A 20,892-nucleotide genomic window follows, 5' to 3' on the forward strand; every position below is an offset into this window, starting at 1 on the left:
GGTGGCATCCTCTCCACCTGAGCTGTTTCCAAGAAGGACTGTGTGTTTCAGGGATCAGGACTCAGGAGAGCTTGTTCAAACAAGCCAGCTCTGTTCTGGGCCTTGCCTGAGCCTCCTGTCTGGGCAGGGCTCTGGTGGATCCTCTTGCAACTTCGTGGCTCCTTAGATCTTGAAAGATTATAGAAAGTCAGTGATTTTTGCCCTTTCATCTGATGCTATCCTGATGAGTTATTTCAATGCCCAAGTCCATTCTCGATCAGATTTTACCCATGTAAAGAGTGATCAAACTTCAATTATTGCTGAATGTTTTGTAACTTGTAGTATCAGGTGAGTACAGTGAACATGTGTTATAGCAGTGAGGGATATCTGTATACTAGAAAAAGAAGAAAATTATTTCACTTTTCAATTTAAAGAATTGAAGCTTTTGCAAATTTTCTTACAAGGTTGGGAGTTTTTTCTGCTTGTTAATTATACTGTGTGTAAATAATAGATTTGTATCTCAAAATCCTTTTTCAAACCGGAGACGATGAGTCAGATTTCATGACTACTAGCAGGCTACTGGTTTTGTGTCCTTTTTATCATGTGAACCTTAGCAGTATTTTAAAGTTAAATTTGCAGTTGTAAAACAACAAAACAAAGAAAATACTCTATAGAGGAAATGGTTGCTACGTTTGTGCAGTATTTACATTTTTACTTCCATTTTTACTTTCATTAACATCCATTGTAATGTCCTCAAAGTTTTATTTGGTACGTGTGTTTTTGCAAAAACTCTTAAAAATGGATTATGGCAGATGTGTTGTTTGCTTTGATTCCAGTATTCATTGCTGACAGCACACAGCACTTTTGTGTCTATGATTGTGCTTAAGTTGGCCCAAGTATCGCTTGAATAATATTGCTTGTGGTAACAAAAGGCTTAAATGGATTCCAGTTTCATGATTTTCTGTGGCATTTGAGAAACAAAAAGGAGAGGAAAGCCAGTTTATTTAATAAATTTTCAAGAATGCAGAAAAGTTCAAAGCTTTAGGGTTAGGTTCAATGCTGAAGGCTCAAAGCTGTAAAAAATGTGTTGAGCTTTAATTATTCTTTTTTCAGCTTAAGAGTGTTATGATGCAGTTAGGCTGTTTTTAAATCCTACTTACCTAGGAATTATGAATAGGCTAGCCAAACTGACTGTAATATATAGCATATAAATATATATATGTACACACATATATATAGTATTAATTTCTCTGTGCTCTGAGGCCATTTTATTTCCTTAATTAGTTGTTCATGACTGATGATTTATGGAGCAGGATGATTTAACCAGTCAAGTCTTAATTCTCCATGTAAATGGAGACTGAGGTGTACTGTAGCTCATAAGAAAAAACAGGTGCAATAGTACAGCTATTGTTAGAAAGCATTTGGATGTGCCAAACATGTACAGTGTATTTTTATTACCTGTCAAGGTTTGTGAGCTCTACCATAGCACCAGTCCAGAGCTGACTCTTTGGAGAGTGTCAGCCCCATTTTCCAGGCACTCCATTTCAGGGGTGTTCATTGGCATTTTCACAGCTTGTGTTTAGCTGGGCTGATAAATCCTCAAGAATCAGGGTTCCTGTGACTTTGAGGCGACTCTATGTGGTGCTAACTCAAGTCCATCATGGTTTATTAATCCAGGTATTGACTGGCAGAGACTCTTCTGTATCATTGTGCCCTGAAGCAGCAGAACTGCTGTGCATATACTGCATTTAAGCTCATAAATTCTGCTAGGACCTGAGCTGACTTTTAATTCTGTTGCAGATGCATATACAACCTGCATAAACAGCTCATGGGTTTGCAAATTTGAGGTTTTATGTCAAAGTAGCAGGTGCATAATTCATCTCCTTTCTGAGTGGAGTGTTCTGCCCTTCCCTGCCTTGTTTTCTTGTTTTCCTGCTGCGGCATTCTGGAGAATGAGAACAGGTTGTGCAGCCTGAGACACACTGGACAGGTTGCTTCACCAAAAGAGATTTGTGGGGGAGGGAGGTCGGGCTCTGGAATACTGTTTGCTTCTTCCTTCAAGAAAGGGTGGGGAGGACACCTTGTGCAACTCCCTGTGCTTCAGATTATTTTCAGAATCCGGACAAGGCTGCGTTCAGTGTGGGAGTTGTGCACTGTCATGTTAAGAGAGCTTTAATTTTTGTTATACAGACAGGAAAGATGCTCTAAAAAGCCTCTGGAATGGGTCAGGGCCCTCTTTAACTCAGATGACTGATGTGTCACGTTTTACATTTCCATGTACCCTATCATGTCAGTGATATTCTTTATCCATGACAGGCATTTAGCTTGTGAGGAAAGGAAATGTGGGTTTATTTTAACAAAAGAACCCTGCTAACAGTTTCTTACAGTGCTCTTGTAAAGCTATTTTGCAGAGAGGATACAGATTATTATCAGTTATTTTACTTCTGTGGACCTCTAAAATATAGTTGTGGATATATGCTTTGATAATTTCATATATATGCAAGCTCATTGTTGGCTTTTGCACTTTAGAGCAAGAAAAACAGGTGGAATTTATTTTGTTGTTCCTAGTCTAATAGATCATCATTTCAAATTTGGGCCCTTGTGAAAGAAATTTGAACAAATTTGAGTCAAACATTTTAGCACCTGAGAAAGCTCATTCAATTTGAAAGGGTTTATATGCAAGTACTTAAACAATCTTCGCTCTGTCTAGCAGGAGCAGTCCATTATTCCCAGCTGGCTACTACAAAGCTTTATATATCCATGTCAGTCCTTCAAAATGCCCTGTGACAGTGAAGGAAATTGTGTATTACAATGTGATTTTTGCTGTTGGCATTACATGAAAGAAAGTTCAGAGGCATTGGGAAACTCTCTCAAAAGTAAGGTAAAAAGCCATGCGGGTGTACTCTTTGCAAGCCCCATCTCCTACTTTGATAAAGTTCCCAAGGTCACAGATTTTTTTAGCTGATCAAACTAACTAGTTGTGTTCTAACTCAACTTTTGCTAAGTATGAATTTTAGGTGATTTTTGCTTATCAACAGATAATAAAAAAGGGGAATGAAATATTATTTGCTTAATGCTAGGCTGAGATTTAAGAAGAAAAACCCTTCCTGTCTGTATTGTTGAAGAGATATTGTCCTTTAAATAACATGAGAAGTGTGTGAATGTTACGACAGAAAATATTTTTTTGATGACCTGTAATTGTGCTGGGACTCAGTTAATAGGCAAAATTGTCACTGGATTGGTTCTTTATGGGGGTATGTTACCTCTGTCAGCTTAATCTGTTTTAGAAAGGAAAGCATAAGTTACAGTCTGTAAAGATTTGTATTTTCAGCGTCTTGTAAAATCAGAGACAAATCAGGCAAGTTAAAACCTTATTCCTTGAGCTGTGACCTCAATGTTGCTAGAAACAGGCTTGAGCTCAGTTGCACTGCCTTCATCATTAGCATCTGGTTTCTGTGGAATGAAAGGAGGGGGAGTGTGTTTTAGGAGCATTGGTTTCAGAGGCTTGGAGGAGTGTTGCAACTGCACAGGCAGAGAAGGGACAATGTGCTTCTTAAAAGCATTATAAACTTGGTATGCAGAAGTACTTTATGGCTATTTGGTAAGTAGCAGCAAGTCTAGTTAAAACTTTGTTGGTATGGAATCCTGAAAGTGCTGCTAAAAAGTTCATCCCGTAGTGAATTTTTTTAATGACTGAACTAAAACATGCATACAAGTTTTACAAAACTTGCTTTATAACACGTCAGTTGACAAAGAAAACAAAAAAATGTTCGGCTTTTGGTAATAATTGCCAAGAGAAGCATGAGCAGAAGTGGAACAAACCAAAATTAAATTTTCTTATATCCTGGATTATTACTGCCTAAGAAGAATTTTCTGGTTCCTGACATTGTTCTGTCACTGAACCAGAAAACAAGTTTTGCTAAGGTAGTTGTTCTCCAGCATTCAGACATGATTCCACTACACAATTTCCAAGTAGAACAGAATTGGCATCATTCTTACATTTGCTAGGTAGTTGTCTATTACTCAGGGTGCACTGTAGGTGCTGTTTGTGCTGAGTTCCATGTGCTGTGCAGGGACTTTGAGAATTCAGCTGTCCCTCACAGCAGCATTTACTGCAACTTGTACTATTTTACCTGAGAAAAACTAAATTAACCTGAGCTGTTTGCCCATTAAAACGCTGTCAGTCACAGAGCCCTGTGGCACTGTGGAGTTGGAGTACATTTTAGATGCTGGTGCTGCTTGGTTTGTCTAGACTTGAGCAAAGTAGATGATTTCCTTTCTAGCATTAGTGTGCAACTGGTTTTGTTTCGTATTGGCTGTGCAGAGCCCAGCAGTTCAAGACCAAAGAAACTTTGATCAAAGCAAACAAGTACATTTTATCTGCATGAGAGAAGCATCTTAGGCAGTCAGTTCCCTTTGTGGGTGCCTTTGGGGTGTTCCTCCTGACTGTTAGTGTTCAGCAGCAGAAGCAGTGTAATGGATTATTTAACCCTTCCTCGAGTAGGAGTTACAGACAGTTTGTCTAGACTAGCTGAATGTGTTATGAAGAGATTTCCTTCGGATCTTTAAAATACCAGAGTTTTTCCTGTAAAACTGAGATTATTTTTTAATATCAAAAAGTAAATTTGCCTGTCATTACATTTAAGTAAAGGCTAAGTCACAGAAGAAAAGACATTTCAAACAAAGAAAACCCAAGAACCTTCAAATGTTAGCCTGATCAGCAAGAGAAATCACTTAATTTATCAGGATCAGCTAACATCCTCTTCTTGATAATGTTCCATTGCCTCCGAGGGCACTTCCTTGATTTAATGTCATTACATTTTAGTACATGAGTACTAAAAACTCACTTAAAGGACTGCAATGTCTATAACCTTTAGTTAACCTGATCAGCCTAAGTGAATTCTGGCCAAAAGATATCAACGTTTGGCACAAAAACGTTGTGCCAATCTAAGCATAACATTGGTAATAATGCTTTTAGCACGTTCTGAGATAACACATTGCCTGCACTGCCATGGCCAAAGGCTGGAGAGAAACCCTGAACACACACATACGTACACACACACCTGCAGCCAAAAGAACCCTCTAGAAACAAACAAATGTACAAAAAAATGAAACAAAGAACTCCATTCTGGGTGACTAACCTTTAAAAAAGGAGAAATTCCAGTGATTTAAAATTGACTACTTGCAGGTTTTAGCTTTCTAAAGCTTTTTGCTAGACTTAATAGCAATAAACACACTCTGTGTTATAGTTTGTGGATTAACTGAAGAATTTCTGGTTTATGAGAGAGAAGTAAATGATTCTAGTTGTCTTATACACCTCTCAATGTGTGTAGTGTAGAAGGATACTGGTGTGTTGCCCTCAGCTCCAAAGGGCTCTGGTTGGAAGAGACTGGTCTTGTACAGAATCTGGATAAAAAAGGCACTTAGCACTGGCTGTACCTTAAATATTTTTGAGTGGCATCTTTTCTCTGCTCTTAGGCCTGAACTGTAATTGTCATTAGTCAGATCAAGGGTGCAGAGCTGGCCAAACACAAAGCTCTTTGCAGCTGAATCCATGCAGGCTCCCTGTGTGTTCAGCTGCTGACTCCAGCGGATCAAAGCTGGAGCTGCGTTGCCACCTAGTGAGAAATCTGCAGGGACTCGTGTCCACGTGGAACTGCACAGACTGGACACTGCAGAGGGGGAAAGGAAATATCACCTGACCTAAAGTTCATGTCTCAGTTTAATTTGAGGTGCAGTTAAACATATGAAAACATAAAACTAAGGCAACTTAGCAATTCCTGATAATATTGTGCAATCTGGTTTTGTGGCTTCTTTACTCGTAAGGAGAAGGAGAGCACTGTACAAACTGTTGAGATTTGACATATTGTCAAATGTGTTTGGCTGCTGTAATCTGGCCGTTGGTTTCTGTTGCCAGGCTATCAACGCTGTTGTGCTCAGAGGTGTTGGTGCAAGTTCCCAGGACTAGCCAGAACCAGTCTGGTGGAAAAACAGCTCAACGAGGGAGCTCCACCAAGTGCAGAGGGAAAAGGATTGTTTGCAGTGGAGGTGGATCATTCCTTGATTGTGTTAGTGGTGCAGTTGCGCAAGCTTTGCACCAGCATGAAGGGAAAGATGTTGCAGGAGGGGAGAAGGAGCTGACAAAAGAGGGAACAATTGCTGCATTTAATGGGGCTGCTGCTTTAAAGTGTTAGTTTTCAGTACAAGAAAGCACAATCAGTGTAACTTCATGAAATTACAGCCTTGCAATTATTTCAGTGAAGTCCTCTGTGACCATAGAGGTGAGAATTTTGCCAGTTCAGTGCTCCAGCTAGCATGTAGAATTATTTTTATCAAATACACACCTTATGGCCTGTTGTTTCTCTGTTTTATTTTTGTTTGGTTTGAAAGGAAATTTCACAGCGTACTCTTGACAGATCTGCTGCTGCACTTCACTCTTAAGGAACTCATTGTATCATAAAGTGTTTAAATTTGTGGTTTGCAGTGTAAAATCCTGTGGTCCATGGTACTTGGGAAGGTGTTGGGTTTCAGGCTGTTACACAGTGCTGGGAAACAGGTGGGAACGTGGGATTTAATAAATGTGGATATCAGTAGTGAGCCCGCTTTCATAACTTGATTGATCACAACTTGAGAGTCAATGGCTATTTTCAATTTCCTTTCATTAATTATTGAAAACAGTGCAACATTAGAAGTGTTTCAGATTTTACAGCGCAGGTTGTAAAATGTCTTCAGCAACAATTCCATTTCTATTTGGAAGGCCAACCTCACAACAGAGAGAACCCTCCTTACTCCTTTTTAAATTAATTTATGGAGTTTGTAACCATGCTTCTGATTATTACATTCTTTCTTGAGTTTGTGAAGCACTTCAGAAACTGCTGCTTTGCTGTAGAGAAAAGACTGTGCATATAATTAATTAAAAAACAATAATAATCCAGAAAGTTTTACTTTCACATTCTTATGTTTCCTCTTTCCCTTTTTCCCCTACCTCTGAACCTGCTGTTGAGTATTAACCAAGAAGACACAGAATGTAGAAAGTCTTAGATGAAAGATATCTAATCTTTGTTCTTCCTTGAAAAATGGTAGATATTTTTTCAATATGGTGAGTGCTTTGCAAAAAGTTGCTAAGAATTACCATTTAATTAAATGAAATGGGCTTAGATTATCTGCAGTAGGCAGCTGTTAAATACTCTTTTGGGCATTCTTAAACATTTTTATTAGTTCAAGTGGATTAATTTCCTAAAATACACCATATTATTTATGAAGCATTGCTTATTTGCATGTCAGTAAAAAATGAGGAAGTGACTAAAAGGAAACTTACACTGTCTGTCAGATACTTGATTCTGGACAAGTCTGGTGGATGTATCAGAAGTTGAGAGGAAAGTGGGGGTTTTTTACACCCAGTTTCGTGTTCATCATAGCTGACAGAGTATAAATTGAGGAAGGAAAATTGCCTTTAAGTCTCCCAAGACACCCAGCTCCAGCTAAAAAGCCATTAATGTGTTGTATTTGTGTCCAAACACTGAGAAAGAATAGAGTAGCAAGTGAAAGTAACTCAGAATTTAGCAAGCATCTGCCAAGTCTAATTCCACAAAATTATGATTTCCATAGGTTTCTTCATGGAGGTCTCAGAAAGGGAAATATTAACTGTAACTGCATTTTGTTGTTCTAGCTTCATGCCAGCATTTTGTTTACAAATACTACAGTAGCCTTAAAACAAAAGATACTGGTGGGAGATGGATTCTCTCATATTTCCACTGTACTTGTTGATTCCTGTGGTGTTTTTATCAAGGGCCACCCACAGCCACATGAATTTGTTTCTTTTTGGTGCATGTTTCAAGCATGTTTGCTAAGGTACAGATGGATTATGCAATAAGGATTTGGTGACAGTGGAGACACTTTCAGGGAGAGGTGTTACTTGTTCCATATTCCTTCTCTTTCTTTTAAGTCGAGTTCCATAATTGAGGTTGCTCATGAGCCATTTCCCCTGCTAAAACTGCAAAACAGCGAGCCAGTGGAGACAAAAATAAATTTAAATTTTTCTAAACTGTGTTAACACTGAAATGGTTTTGGTGTGTGGTGTGACAAGCTGCAGGCTGCTGGAACAGAGGGCAGGAATGTGTGTGGGATGAAGGGGGAAACAGCCAGCAGTTAAATCAGTGTGGCTACCCCAGAGCCTCAGCCACCCCAAGGTGTGTGGGAGGAGAGGCTGGAGGAGCTTTTAGTGCTCGTTGAGGCAAGGAGTCATTAACTGGTCAGATGTATCTGTGTGATGAGGAATCGCTCACATATCCCAGGAAGACAGCAAGTGCTGTTTTAATTAAGGGAAAGGGGAATACTCTCTCCTGGAAGAAAAAAAAAAAGTACTTAAAAAGAACAAATCTTTGGGGCTGAAACGTTGCTGTGGTTCTGCAGCAGCACGGGAGTTCACTGCCAGCGGCAATACAGGATGTTCCTCCTCAGCTGCGCGTTCCTGTTGTGGTGTGTTGGCTGCACTGAGAGCTTTTATGACTTCCCTGATGTGTTATTAGAAGAATAGAGCCTAGAAGTAATTTTCACAGAGCAGCAAGAATGGGCAAAGAGAGGAGATGGGGAAATTTTTTGAGTCAGTATTTCCCTGGAAGTTCACGTGGTTTTGGAAGTGTGACCTGAGGTAGGTGTGGTTGGTTAAGCTGGAATTTGGTGTTGTGCAGGATGTTCCACGGGGTTGTTACAGGATCATCTGAGGCAGAGGTGTGTGGTGTCCACAGCAGAAAGGGAATTAGGCCTGGATTAAATGTAAGTGGTATGTTTTTGATAACAGGAGGGTGCAGGGACGGCCTTTGTGGGAAGAGGCCTCAGACAGCCCCTGTGGGCCAAAGCTGAACCCATCAGCCTCGTGTGTGGCGCTTGTGTGCAGATACATTTCAGGAGGGGTCCGAAACACAAAAAGAGGGCACAGCAAGGTCAGGGAGGGAGGAGATTGACCATGGCAGAGCAGATGGAGGACCCTTGCTGGGGCAGCAGAGAGGAGCCTGCAGTGTGCTGAGCATGGCCCTCACCCCTGCACCCCTGACAGCTGGGGCTGGAGGGGCTGAAGGGAAGGAGTGGAGGTAAGCCCATGAAAAGGTGGAGGAAATTTCTTGGTTCATGTTTATCTTCTTTTAATGTGCAAAAAATAGGTTAATTTCATCAAGGCTGTTTGTTTATCAGCTATTTTCAGCCAATCTCCCTGTCTGTATCTCAGCCCATGAGGTTTTTTTGTTCTTGTTACTTTTATTTCCTACCCCTGCCCAGCTGAGTGAGAGTTTAACATCTAGCAAAGACTAATAATCCACAGGACAATTGTGTGTAGGGTGAAACAGCTAGGGCTGAGATCTCAGTCCCTCCCTTGTCCCTGCTTCAGGTGGCACATCAGGCACATTTCAAGACACACAGCTCAGTTTAGCTGTTTCTGGAAGAATTCCATTTGGGTGATCAGGAGCTTCTCCATGATGCTCACCAAAGGCTGGTTGGTGAGAATGACATCACCAAGTGAACAAAGCATATTGATTTCCCTTTAAAACTTAGTACTGCCAAATCTATTTAAGTTATAAATAATCATATCTTGCTGTACAAAACATATAGAAGCATTTTTAGCAAGAAGCTTACTGTTGAAGGTACTTCTTTCATTATACTGTCATACCCTAACTGTGGCTGGAAAACTAATCCTTTAAAGGACTGAAACTAGAAAATCAGAATGGTGTATGTATAAAAATGAATTGTGTACACATTAAAATGACATGTGTCTTCCATCTTGCTAAGAAACTTGGAGCTGTCTGTCCCAAAAAAAGATGGGGCTGCTACAGTCTGTGCACATCACTTTTAAAATAATGAAATGGTGCTATTATGTAGGCTGCTAGAGATCATCTAATTCTTCCATGAACATACTTTGAAAATATGTTCAGTGTATTTGAGATGTTTTAAAACCTTGGGTATCAAATTTTGAAAGGAAATTAGGTGTTTGCCAGAATTGTCAGAGATGTGTAGGATATTAGGTTGTTAATTCCCCTGGGAATTTTAAGTGATACTCATGTTTTATGTTTTTTATCAAAGACTGATATATCTTTCTGTGCAATTATATGGAGCAGTTATCTTTTTTAGTACTTCCAGCAATTCACTTTCAGTGTCGCTATCCACACATGAGGCTGCATTTTCTCTTTGTGCTGATTATGGTTAGGAATTCCCTTTTCCATCTTAGAACTTTCCTTCTTTACTACTGAAGTCTGAACTTTCCTGCCCTTTAAACAACTTGAGGGCCTCTCTAAATAAGTAGCTAGGTCTAAAATGGAAACTTTAACATGTCTTCAGTTTCTAAAAAAACCCTCAAAGTTTTGTAAACAGACTGAAATTCTGGAATATTTATTGGTAACAGTTGTGTAAAAGGATAGCTTGTAAATGCTTTTTAAATTATGATGTAAAGTATGAGCCTGTGTGTTAAACAAGTTAAATGGAACACCAGGTCTTTTTCCCTGTTCCTGTTTGTGTAACAATACCTTTCATGCAGCTGGCAGAGAAACTTCTAAAATTTGTGCTTTTAAAACTTGCAGTTCTATTTATTATCATTGTTGTCAATTATGTTTAATTTTGAAAAAAGTCCTGACAGGGAAGGCTTGAGGAATGAACCAGAAAGTAATTTCTTCAGCCATATCAAGAACAAGAGAAGAATGAATAGAAGAAGGGTTCAGAAAGGATTCAAATGAAGTTAAATAGTCCAGCCAATAAAAGATGACAGTTTGGTTTAGATTCCAAGGCATGCAGGGTGTGTTATTTCAGCTAAATTTTGTTTACTAGTGGAGGAGACTGCTGTAAATATGGGACACATGGCCATTACTAAATCACACATCACCTCTTGCTGCTTAAGGCCATCTTGCTCCATTGGCAAGATTCTAGAGTTGTCTTGAATCTTTTGTAGGCATCTGGAGTATGAAAGGCTAATTTGAATATGGGATATGTGTCTGGGACCTTTACTACTACACAACGTGGCTCAAGTACTCAGCAGAAGTTTAGAAAACTTAACAGGATGTAGCAAATAGTTCATACAATGTGGTATTCAGAATGATGCCTCAGATAATATTGTGGCTCACAAGACAGTAATGGGATTTTTCTTGGGATATCCTCCGTCACCTGGTGCAAGTGAGCATCTGCTTGGATTTGTGTTGGATTCAGAATGTGTCTGTGGGTACTTGGGACTTTATTTACCTTTTTGACTTGAGGTAAAATTTAATTCAGTCTAGAAAAAGCATTTGCTAAAGGAATGAGTAGATGCTGATGTCATTTTTTTAAGTGCAAACAATGAAACATATGTGTCATCTCTGCCTTTTCTCCTCCTCCTCCCCTTTCCTTTTTACTGGTCTTAAACATGACTTATTTCAACCTTTGGGTCACGGTCCAAATGTACTTCAGAATCCATCATCTCTTCACTGCCCTGTGGCTTTGTTGAATCAGTGTGGTATGTGCTTGTCTGCCTCCTTATACCTTGTTTTCTTTTTCTTAATAGAGCTACTGTTGAACAAGTCCCTGCTGTGTTTGAAATAGGACTTTGTTCTGCTCTTAGCCCCAAGACCCCTTAGTCATAAAAAGCCTTGTTCTGTAACTTCTATTCATTTGTTTTCCTGTTTGGAGATTTTATTTTCCACTTTGTTTCTCCTTCCTCGTGTGGTGGTGCTCAGTCTGAGCAATTGCTGCACTCATCCAATATTACACAGAGGAATGAGGAAAATGGCAGCATATACTTTCTTCCTTTCAGTTCTAATTCTTTTCAAATAAAGCCCACAAAATATTAATAAAGGGAGCAGCCAAAAAAAAACTATTTTGAACACAATTTTTGCCTGTAAATAAAGCAGAACTTTCCTGCAATTTCATGTTGGATATTTTCACTTGCCTTTCCAGCTGAAAGAGGTATCAGATCCACAGTGAAGTGTGGTGGCATTAAAGTTGTTACAAAGTGAGAGACAAAATAAAAGCAGCCAATTTTCTGAAGATCATAGTCATTTACAGAATCACAGATTTTCATTCTCTTACACTGCTCCTCAGTGTGCTCATCTCTGATCCTGTTTGGAAAGGACTGGATGTGTACTTAAATGAACCTCTGCCTAGGACAGGGATGGGAACCATTTAGTGTCAAATCATTGCCTAATGTGATGGAAGGGGAGGTTCCAGTGTGGCTTTAGTAGTATTCTGCATTAAGGTGGTGTAAGAACTGATGATGTATTTTCCATAGTGAAAGACACACTGCTGTTTCCTTAAGTTGTAGAATTTAATCTAAATAAATAGATGGACAAATAAAGGCCAAATTTTATATTAATTTATTTATCAAAATTTCTTCTGCATCACTGAATGATATTTCTGTTTGCTGCTCTGCTTGCACCTCCTAAGGTGTCATTACATGATGGTTTCTAAAGGATTGCTCAGTCATTTTGCTTTTAGATTGTATTTGCAAGGTTGTGAAAGAGGGGACAGGTAATGCAGGTGTTATATAAAAGTTCTGGTAATGAAATTTGCACTTTGTCGATCGGAACATTTTTCTTGGATTGGAATTCAGTCATTTCCAAAATCTCAGCTTTTCATTTGAATTTATAGATGGCTGAAAGATCCAGAGTCTAGCATAAATCTGTTACCTGTTAAATGCTTCACATAAAGGAATCTTCATCTTGCTGCTTGCGTTTTTCAATATAATTGATTCATATTAAGAGTGTAAGAGGACACATGTGAAAATAGTGCATTGTAAATTTCTTTCTAGTGTAGCCCAATTATATGGTGAATATTCTCAAACCAAGAAATGATATTTTTATTTCTCCATAAATGCATGTGTCGGTCATTCTTGAACAATGACCAATTGTATGGAAAGAGAATAGAAAAGTAAAATGTCTGCTTCAGTATTCAGACTGATATTTTCCTCACTTATCAAATTATCATCAGAGCTATGCATTCAAGATTTTGCTATTCTTTCTAGAATAGAGGTAGTTAAAAGAAAAAAAAAAGCTTAAGGATGATTAAATAACAAAAATACCACATTGTTTCAACAAAGAAGAAAGAAAATTAATTCAGTGTGGTTTGGTTTTTTGCATTTATTTTTGTGCAGAATGATTGATTTGTGATCAGAAAAAGCAAAAGTGTTGTTTAAAACAAAATCTTTTAAGCTTTGAGAGATTTCAGAGTGGTTTCTGCTCTTCTTTTAGCTGCAACTTTTCCTGCTTTATTTACTCTTCTATAGAGCAGAGATGCAAACTAATGTATGCTGATTAAAATTTATGCCAGTGTCATTTAATATATTGTGATTTAAAAATAAATACTGTTGAAGAAGTAAACTGCTAGAAATTTAACCATAAGAAAAACACTTCTTTACTTCTGAGGATGATCAGGTACTGATGTAGGTTTTCTGGGCAGCGTGTAGAGTTTCCACACCTGGACATGTTCAGAGCTCAGCTGGGTGTGACCCTGCACAATCTGCTCCAGTTCACTTCACTTTGAGCAGAGGATTTAGAGACCTCCACTTATTAATAATTCTGTAGTGTGGTGAAAGTCTGTCTTCTGCATTTGGAGGTAATTCTGCAATGTTGTTAAATATTTAGGATGGAAATCTCAGTGTAGTCTGCAACTGTACTTTCAAGGAACTTATTTCTGTAGAGCTCTTCAGTCTATGACTAAGGAGATCTTCTATTAATGTATGAATTCAAGAATCTGTTAAATTTTGAGAGATATGTGAGTATTTGAATTAAGCATAATTAAATATCATCTTGTCAGAGTTCTTTATAAAGATTAATGAATTTTTTAGAAATTTCAAATGTGTACGTATTTCCAAACATCGTGTTCTAAACAGCTTGAATATATAGCTAATCTGCAACTACCTTCTTATCTTCCACAGATCTGAAGAGAGAAGCCAGTATTTGTCACATGCTGAAGCATCCTCACATTGTTGAACTGTTGGAGACATACAGCTCAGATGGAATGCTTTATATGGTCTTTGAGTTGTAAGTTTCTCTCCTTGATTCCACCTTTCTGTGTTGTCATTTGCTAAATAAAATCCTGAAAGTGTGGCTGCTCATACCTGTAGGTTTTGTAGCTCAGAGGGCTTGAGTACTTTGAAAATACTTATTTCTGGCAAGTTCAGGTTGTCCCAAATAAAAAAAAAGTTCTCCCACTCTCTAAGCGGTGAAAATCAGAGCTTTGCAAAGACAGGCATGGTCTTTTTTGATGGCTGCAAGGTAAGAGAACAAGTTGAAATCTGCTGGTAGACATCATCTTTGGGTAACAGAGGGTATTTTGTTCCAGTTGTGAAATTTTATTTATTTCTTTCCACGCTGTTGCTTCTTTAGCACTGCTTTCATATTACTAGATAAGAAAGTAAAGTTATTGGTGTTTTTAAGTGTTCTTGTAAATCAATATACCTGTTCACAATATATGAAAAGAGGCTTTGGTCTACAAGATTCATTGTGAGAGCTTGAATGTAAAAGTTTAGTTGTAAGAAGGAACAAAACATGACTTTTCAGCAATGGACAGGTATTTTTATTCAACATCAAGAAACAAAGAAGAGGGGCAGCCCTGAAATTAGCACATTCTTTCTTTGAGAGAAAATTATTAGTTCTTCCTGACTTAGGTTTTATCTCAATGGGTAGGATACAACCAGACATGTGAAATGGTTTTTTGTGCATGTTCTGTATTTGATCTTCTTTCTTTCTGCCTACCAGCTCTTCTTTTTATGCTCCCTATATATTCATTCCTAGTCAGTCTGGGCATATGTATTCGTACCTCTTAAATTTCTCTGATCTTCCTCCATTGTGTTTTCTGGTGGATTTCAGCTGCTGATGTTGGAGTAACCACATCACACAGGTTTGTTAGGTAAAACTGGTTTACCCACTAGGGCCAAGAATTTGATTTGAGATGTCCACATAAAAAATAATTCTCACATGTTTTACCACTGAGGTAGTAGAAAATCCACAATAAAAACATTAGGTAAACATTAGACTTGTTGTTTGCAAGTCTTCTGCATTTTTTAAATCAGTTTATAAACTTAGAGTTTTGTGAAATAATTGTTCTGTGCTTTCCTCTCTGTACATTTTGATTCAATACTGCCTTGCATTTTAGTTTGAAAATCCCAAAGCATTGACCGAGGCACTTTAATTACCCTGTTATTAAATAATTATGTTCACCTTGGGTAGTCATACTCAGATAATTAACAAGATTTTGAAATGGAAAAAAAAGGGGTTGCTTCTATTTTTAACATGCTGATAGCTCAGAAATATGAGACAAAAGCAGTAATTATTTTTTAATGACAACACTATTATAATTTATGTTTGTACACATAAAAAGCAAGTCTGAACAATTAGAATTACTGCACAAATACTGCACCTGACTTCAGGCCACATGAAAGAAGGAATTACAAAGCTAAATTGTTTGAGGGATGATGATTGTTTATCATATGTATGTCCTTGTCTCCTTTGTACACAAAAATCATCAGTCTTTTGTAGCAATGATAGAAAATGAGGCAGTAGGAGCACCTGTGCTCGAGATGTGGGAGGGAAGGACTGTGGCAGGATGTGTTGTTGTGCTGGAGGAGATACTTTGGTAAAGGGATTCAGCAGCAGGCTGGTGTTTGTGTGGAGTGAGACTCCATTGTCTGAGTGTGAGCAGTTAGGGGCACACTCTGTAACTGTGACCAGAAAAACAAACTTGGAGTTAGCAGAAAAGCATCTCTGTGCATGTAGGTAATTCATTTTCCTCCATACTGCTTTCCGTTCATTATGCTGTTACTGTAACCAGCTCAACTGATTGGCAGCAAATTTCTGTCTACAGTAATAAAATATATTTCATTAGGGTCTAGTTACTCTGAAGGGACTGCAAAGGGGAAGATAACACAGATCTGCAGAGGAGACATAAACCCAGCTGTAATGAGTGATTTGTGGGCTCCCAGGTGCTTTGCATGGAAACTAAGGCAGGCCCAGCACATAAAACGTGTGGAATAACCAAAGCTAAAACTTGGTGCCATCACTTGCACATAAATGATACATTGGTTCACTGCTGTTCATAGGCTGTGAGCTGCATGGGGCAGCTGCTGGGAGAACCCTGAATACCTTGCCAAGCCTACAGATACAGGGAAAATACAAGTGAAATAAGCAATGTAGCATGTAGCTGGGAACAGCTGATTGAACCACTCAGGAAAATGTACAATTTGTGCCCAATTTTCAAAGCTTTTGTGAAAAGAAACATTTTAAAAATCAAACTGCGATTCATAGAAGCACTGATGAAGATGCACAGTAGCAATGAGGTTAACACCAAAAAATGAGCTCTGTTATGAAGCCCTTATTCATACACAAGCCCAAGCACTCTTTAGACTGGCCTGTGTCTCAGATTACCAGCAGGCTGCATGGTGCTGCTCTAATAAATTGCAGGGAAGTAGGTGGCCATAATAGATGAAGTGCATGTGTAGAGTAAGAAGCAGACCCTATCTCAGAAGGCCTTATTGCTAAGCTGAAAATATTATTTTTAAAGTATTTAGGTGTTACTGCATTACAAATGAGAGAGGATCTCTTACCTGTGCAAAATTATTTCCCTCACACACATCCCAGCTGCCTCCCCCCCCCCAAAGGAGCTCTTTACTCTGAAGGAAATGATCCCTTGGAGGTTCTGGAGACGCCTTACAGCTGGGAAAGGCCAATTCTACTCTCTTGAATAAAGTTGCAATTTTCTTCCCCATTTTTGGTGTTATTTGCTGGCAGCTGTATAGCATCATGGGGTCATTTAGGTTGGAAAAGACCTCATAAGATGATCAAGTCCAGCCATTAACCCAGCAGTGCCAAGGCCACCACTAAACCAGATCCCTGAACTCCCCATCTACACATCTTTTAAAGAACCCTGGGGATGGTGACTACACCATTAACCTGGGCATCCTGTTCTCATGCTTGACAACCCTCTCAGTAAAAAAGTTTTTACTGCTATGCAATGTAAACCTCCCCTATCACAAATTGAGGCCATTTTTTCTTATCTTCATTAAGTAATAATTCAGTTCCCTAAATGAAGCCATGCTTCTAAAGCTTTCTCATTCTTCATCTATAAATTAAATTGTAAGCCACATCCTATTAGGTCTGCAGATTCAAAGCTATCATACCCCCAATATGAAAACACAGATTTCTTATGCAGTATGCTGTCTGTTTGTCAGTCACTGCTGGTGTCACAGCAGATTTATGTATTTTTTTTTTAACTTATTGTGTATATCTATTTATTTTAAATATATCGGTCCCAGTCAGTTCATGTCCCTTCCGTGAGCTCCCTCTGCTGGTGTCAGGGAATTCTCTCAGGTTATGACTGTGTTGTGATTTTTCCCAAATTTTTTTGCATCATCCACTTATGTCTTCAGCATGAATATATTTGTATGTTTACTTCAGTGGATTTTAACTCACGTTTTTTCTTTTTTTGTGGTTTTCACATGCTTATGCTGATAGTTGGAAACCTTGAAACTTCCTGAACTTTCATTCCATCAATATTCAAAAGCTTTATTGCTTTTTTATCATACAAGGCTTTCAGTTTCTGCGAAGTCATCTTGTGGTTGAGCTATTGCTGAGTTTTTAGTCTGTTGGGGTACTGAATTTTCTGGGATTTCTTATAACTGAGGTTGACTCTGGCTTTTTTTCAGCCTCAGCTAGACAAAAGTCTCATGATTTTCAGGTAAAATTCAATATCATGTATTGAATATATTGTATCATATGGAGTGATAAAAGCCCTCTTTACATGTGAATCACAATCTTCTCTTTAAAAAAAAGTTTTGTCTTGAAAAAATGGTCAATTGAAGTGAGAGCTTAAAGTACACCTAACTCATATTTGTGCCTGGGAGGCCAGCAGAGTTCATCTTAATGGAGTAAAACTTTCAAATATATTTTCCAAGAAGAAATTCAAACTGGCCATTTACTGGTACAAAATTTCAATTAAAATGCTGGAATCTGTAAGTGGAAGGTAGAAATAGGTGTTAAAAACCATACTGATTATAAACACCTTGTGTAATAGAAAAATTAATGTAAAAACATTACACTCCTCCCTCCATATCACAGAAACTATTGATGCTGCTAAAAAGCTTGAGTGCCTCTGGATCTTTAATTTCCCTGACTTGTTATAAAGCGCAGATAATTAGTCTTCTAAAGGGTTCTGCTGCTTCATAAGAATGACATCTCCTTATTTTTGGTAGCTGATCATACATTTTGTGTATTCTACATTTGAGAGAGTGTTGAGAGGTTGACATCAGGGATTTTTTCCAGTGAGCCAGTGAATTCCAGGTCCCTGCCCCATGGCTGCTGTATGGACTCTGTGATATCCTCTGGGTCATATTAATATATTTATATTTCTTTTTATTTTAAAATATTTACATCCTCTGGGATGTATGGACTCTGTGATATCCTCTGGGTGATATTTAGCCCTCTATGCAGACTTTGTGTGAGGAGTTGTGCCAGACAGAAAAACTGCTGGGAGTAAAACCTACAGAGAAGAGTATTGATGCAGTGAAGAACAGACAAGGTTAGGCAATATGGGGCTCTTTTTACTCTTTACTTTCTTTTTGTCACCAGTCCCTCTTACAGTTGTCAGTGCTCTATTCACATGGTGGTGTATTTAGCATGAGGGAGACCTTAGGGATTTATTTGGGAATTAAAGCTTCTTCACATGGCTTGTGACTCCCTAAGCAGAAGTTTGGCATTGCAGGTATATAACAAAGCAGAAGTCATGCTGATATTGTGAATAACTTACTGAAACAGCCCTGGGAATGTTGGCTGTCCAGATGCCCTGGAAATTCTGCCTTTTGGGTTTTTTCCCACTTGATTCTTTGTGGAGAGTAAAAAGAAAAGGTGTAAAGGCTGAAGATGTCATGTTACATTTGATATTTTTGCAAGTGCCTAATTAAACATGAGTTATGTGATATTTTATTGTTCCTCTTAACTCTTGTTACTCTCTTCTTGCCCCGCCGGGCTGTGAACATTTCTAGATACCAATCTTAGTATCCTCCTCTTTCAGGAGAGGGAAAAGAAGAGCAGCACCAGGCTGCTTTCATTTTAGAGAAAAGACAGGCTAATTTCAGACTAAGGTCTGTGAATATATCTGCATCCAAAGTGTAGTGCTGCTCATTGTGGGAGGTATGGTGATCAGAAAGATGAGGGAGACGAGGAAAAAGGTATAAAGTTACAGACCTGTGATATAGTATGTGGGCTGTCAGTGTTCTCAGGTGTCTGTGAGCTGTAAAATCTCATCTTGGCTGCTTAATTATCCATAGGAGAATGCCAACTGGCAAGACTGTACTGTATTTCCAGAGTATTTTTTAAAGTCTTCATTTAAAATTCAAATTGAGTAACATTTTTTTATTTCTACAGTCATTAGTATAGAGTTGCACTTGTAATGCTTATAAGAACACACTTGACCTAATATCAGGAGCTAATTGTTAAATTGCAGTGTCCTCTTTGCAGGGCATTGACTTTTCTTGCACACTTTGTTCAATGAGCAGTTTAAGCAATTAAGTAAATGTTTGGTATTGGTAATGCTTTTAGAGAACTGTTACATGACTTAAGGGACATAAAATGGTTAACCTGTGGCAAGCCATTTTCTATTAGATTACCCATTAAATGCTGTTTTAATGAGTAATGCACTGTACTTGTATCTAGAGTACTTTATGTAAGATTTATGTAAGGGAAATAAATAGATTTTTTTAAGCATTTTTATGTAATTGATTGTAGTTACCAGCTTTAAGCATTTTTGCCTCTTTTTACCTGCAGTATGGATGGAGCAGACCTGTGTTTTGAAATTGTGAAGAGAGCAGATGCTGGATTTGTCTACAGCGAGGCTGTAGCCAGGTATTTATTATAATTTTAATTAATCCCTCAGGATAAATAGAAAAGAATGGAATATAGTGTTGTACAATCTGTTAGCTAAAAGTTGAAAATTTTACTATAAATAATCCTGTTTCCACAATCTAGATGTTTATTGCCATAATTAGGACAATCAAAGTAGAATTTTGGAGCATTTTGCCATTTACTGGTTACAGGTTTGTATGAGATTACTGAGTAAAACTGTATTTTACATCAATGCCTGATTGGCTGTGTTTGCCTTTATGGATCTCTCATATGATAGCATTAAGTGACTTGCCTGGCAGGGTGAGAATTTTACTGGTCTTGCTAGATGGAATTGGTTTGGTTTTTTCTTTCTAATGTATCACTGTATTAATGGTCACCTCACCTTTTCACTTATGAGATTAACTAAGATGAAAGAGTCTATAAAATTGCAAAAGGATAATGAAATCCACTGTCCTAATGGCTTGATAGTTGAGCTTAAAGCCCATAGCATTCTTTGTTTGCTTTTCTCAGCACTGTAGATTTTTTAGCATGATAGGAACCAGGTTGGAGGAGACTTCAATGTCTGTGTTTGAACCTCCTGCTCAGGGCCGGCTCAGCACAGCATTTGTGTTGTGCTGCTCAAGGCTTTGTCCAGTGGGGTGTAGAATCCCTCCAAGGAGGGAAATTCCACAGCCTCCCTGAGCAATTTGATCCAGTGTATTGTGATGTTCCTATGGACAAAAACATTGCCTATAACCAGCTGGAGCCCCCAGAGGACAAGGATTGGCTCTCTGAGCCACAGTGATGCTCTGAAGCAGCACAGGGTGCTGCTGCACGTGTTGGCCCTGCTGTGGGCAGTGATCTCTTTGGGCATCCTTTGGATACAGTGGAGAACGAGGTTGCTCTCCAGTCTGCACCAAGCAAGTCAAGACCTTGGTGCAGTCCTTTTCCAGATAAATCAAGCACTGATACTCACTTTTTTCTTTCTTTCTTCTTTTGTGTTTTGTTACTAAAAAAAAAAAACAAAGTCTCTGACTTCCTTCCTTGTCATATCAAGCAGAATTATTGAACGTTTGAAACCTTTACAAAAACC

The 20,892-nt window shown here is 38.4% G+C and overlaps 1 protein-coding gene across 2 annotated transcripts in view; it reads left to right on the plus strand.

Moving 5' to 3' along the window:
* Nucleotides 1-20,892, plus strand: part of CASK (calcium/calmodulin dependent serine protein kinase) — a 188,235-nt gene that overhangs the window by 65,883 nt on the left and 101,460 nt on the right. For both annotated transcript variants that reach the window (XM_084201210.1, XM_084201211.1), the window contains exons 3-4: nt 13,862-13,967; nt 19,743-19,820. In XM_084201210.1, coding sequence (XP_084057336.1) covers nt 13,862-13,967; nt 19,743-19,820 — 184 coding nt within the window. The remainder of the gene's footprint in view (nt 1-13,861; nt 13,968-19,742; nt 19,821-20,892) is intronic.

The sequence above is a fragment of the Fringilla coelebs genome, assembly GCF_963513975.1.
Source record: "Fringilla coelebs genome assembly, chromosome: 2".
NCBI lineage: Eukaryota > Metazoa > Chordata > Aves > Passeriformes > Fringillidae > Fringilla > Fringilla coelebs.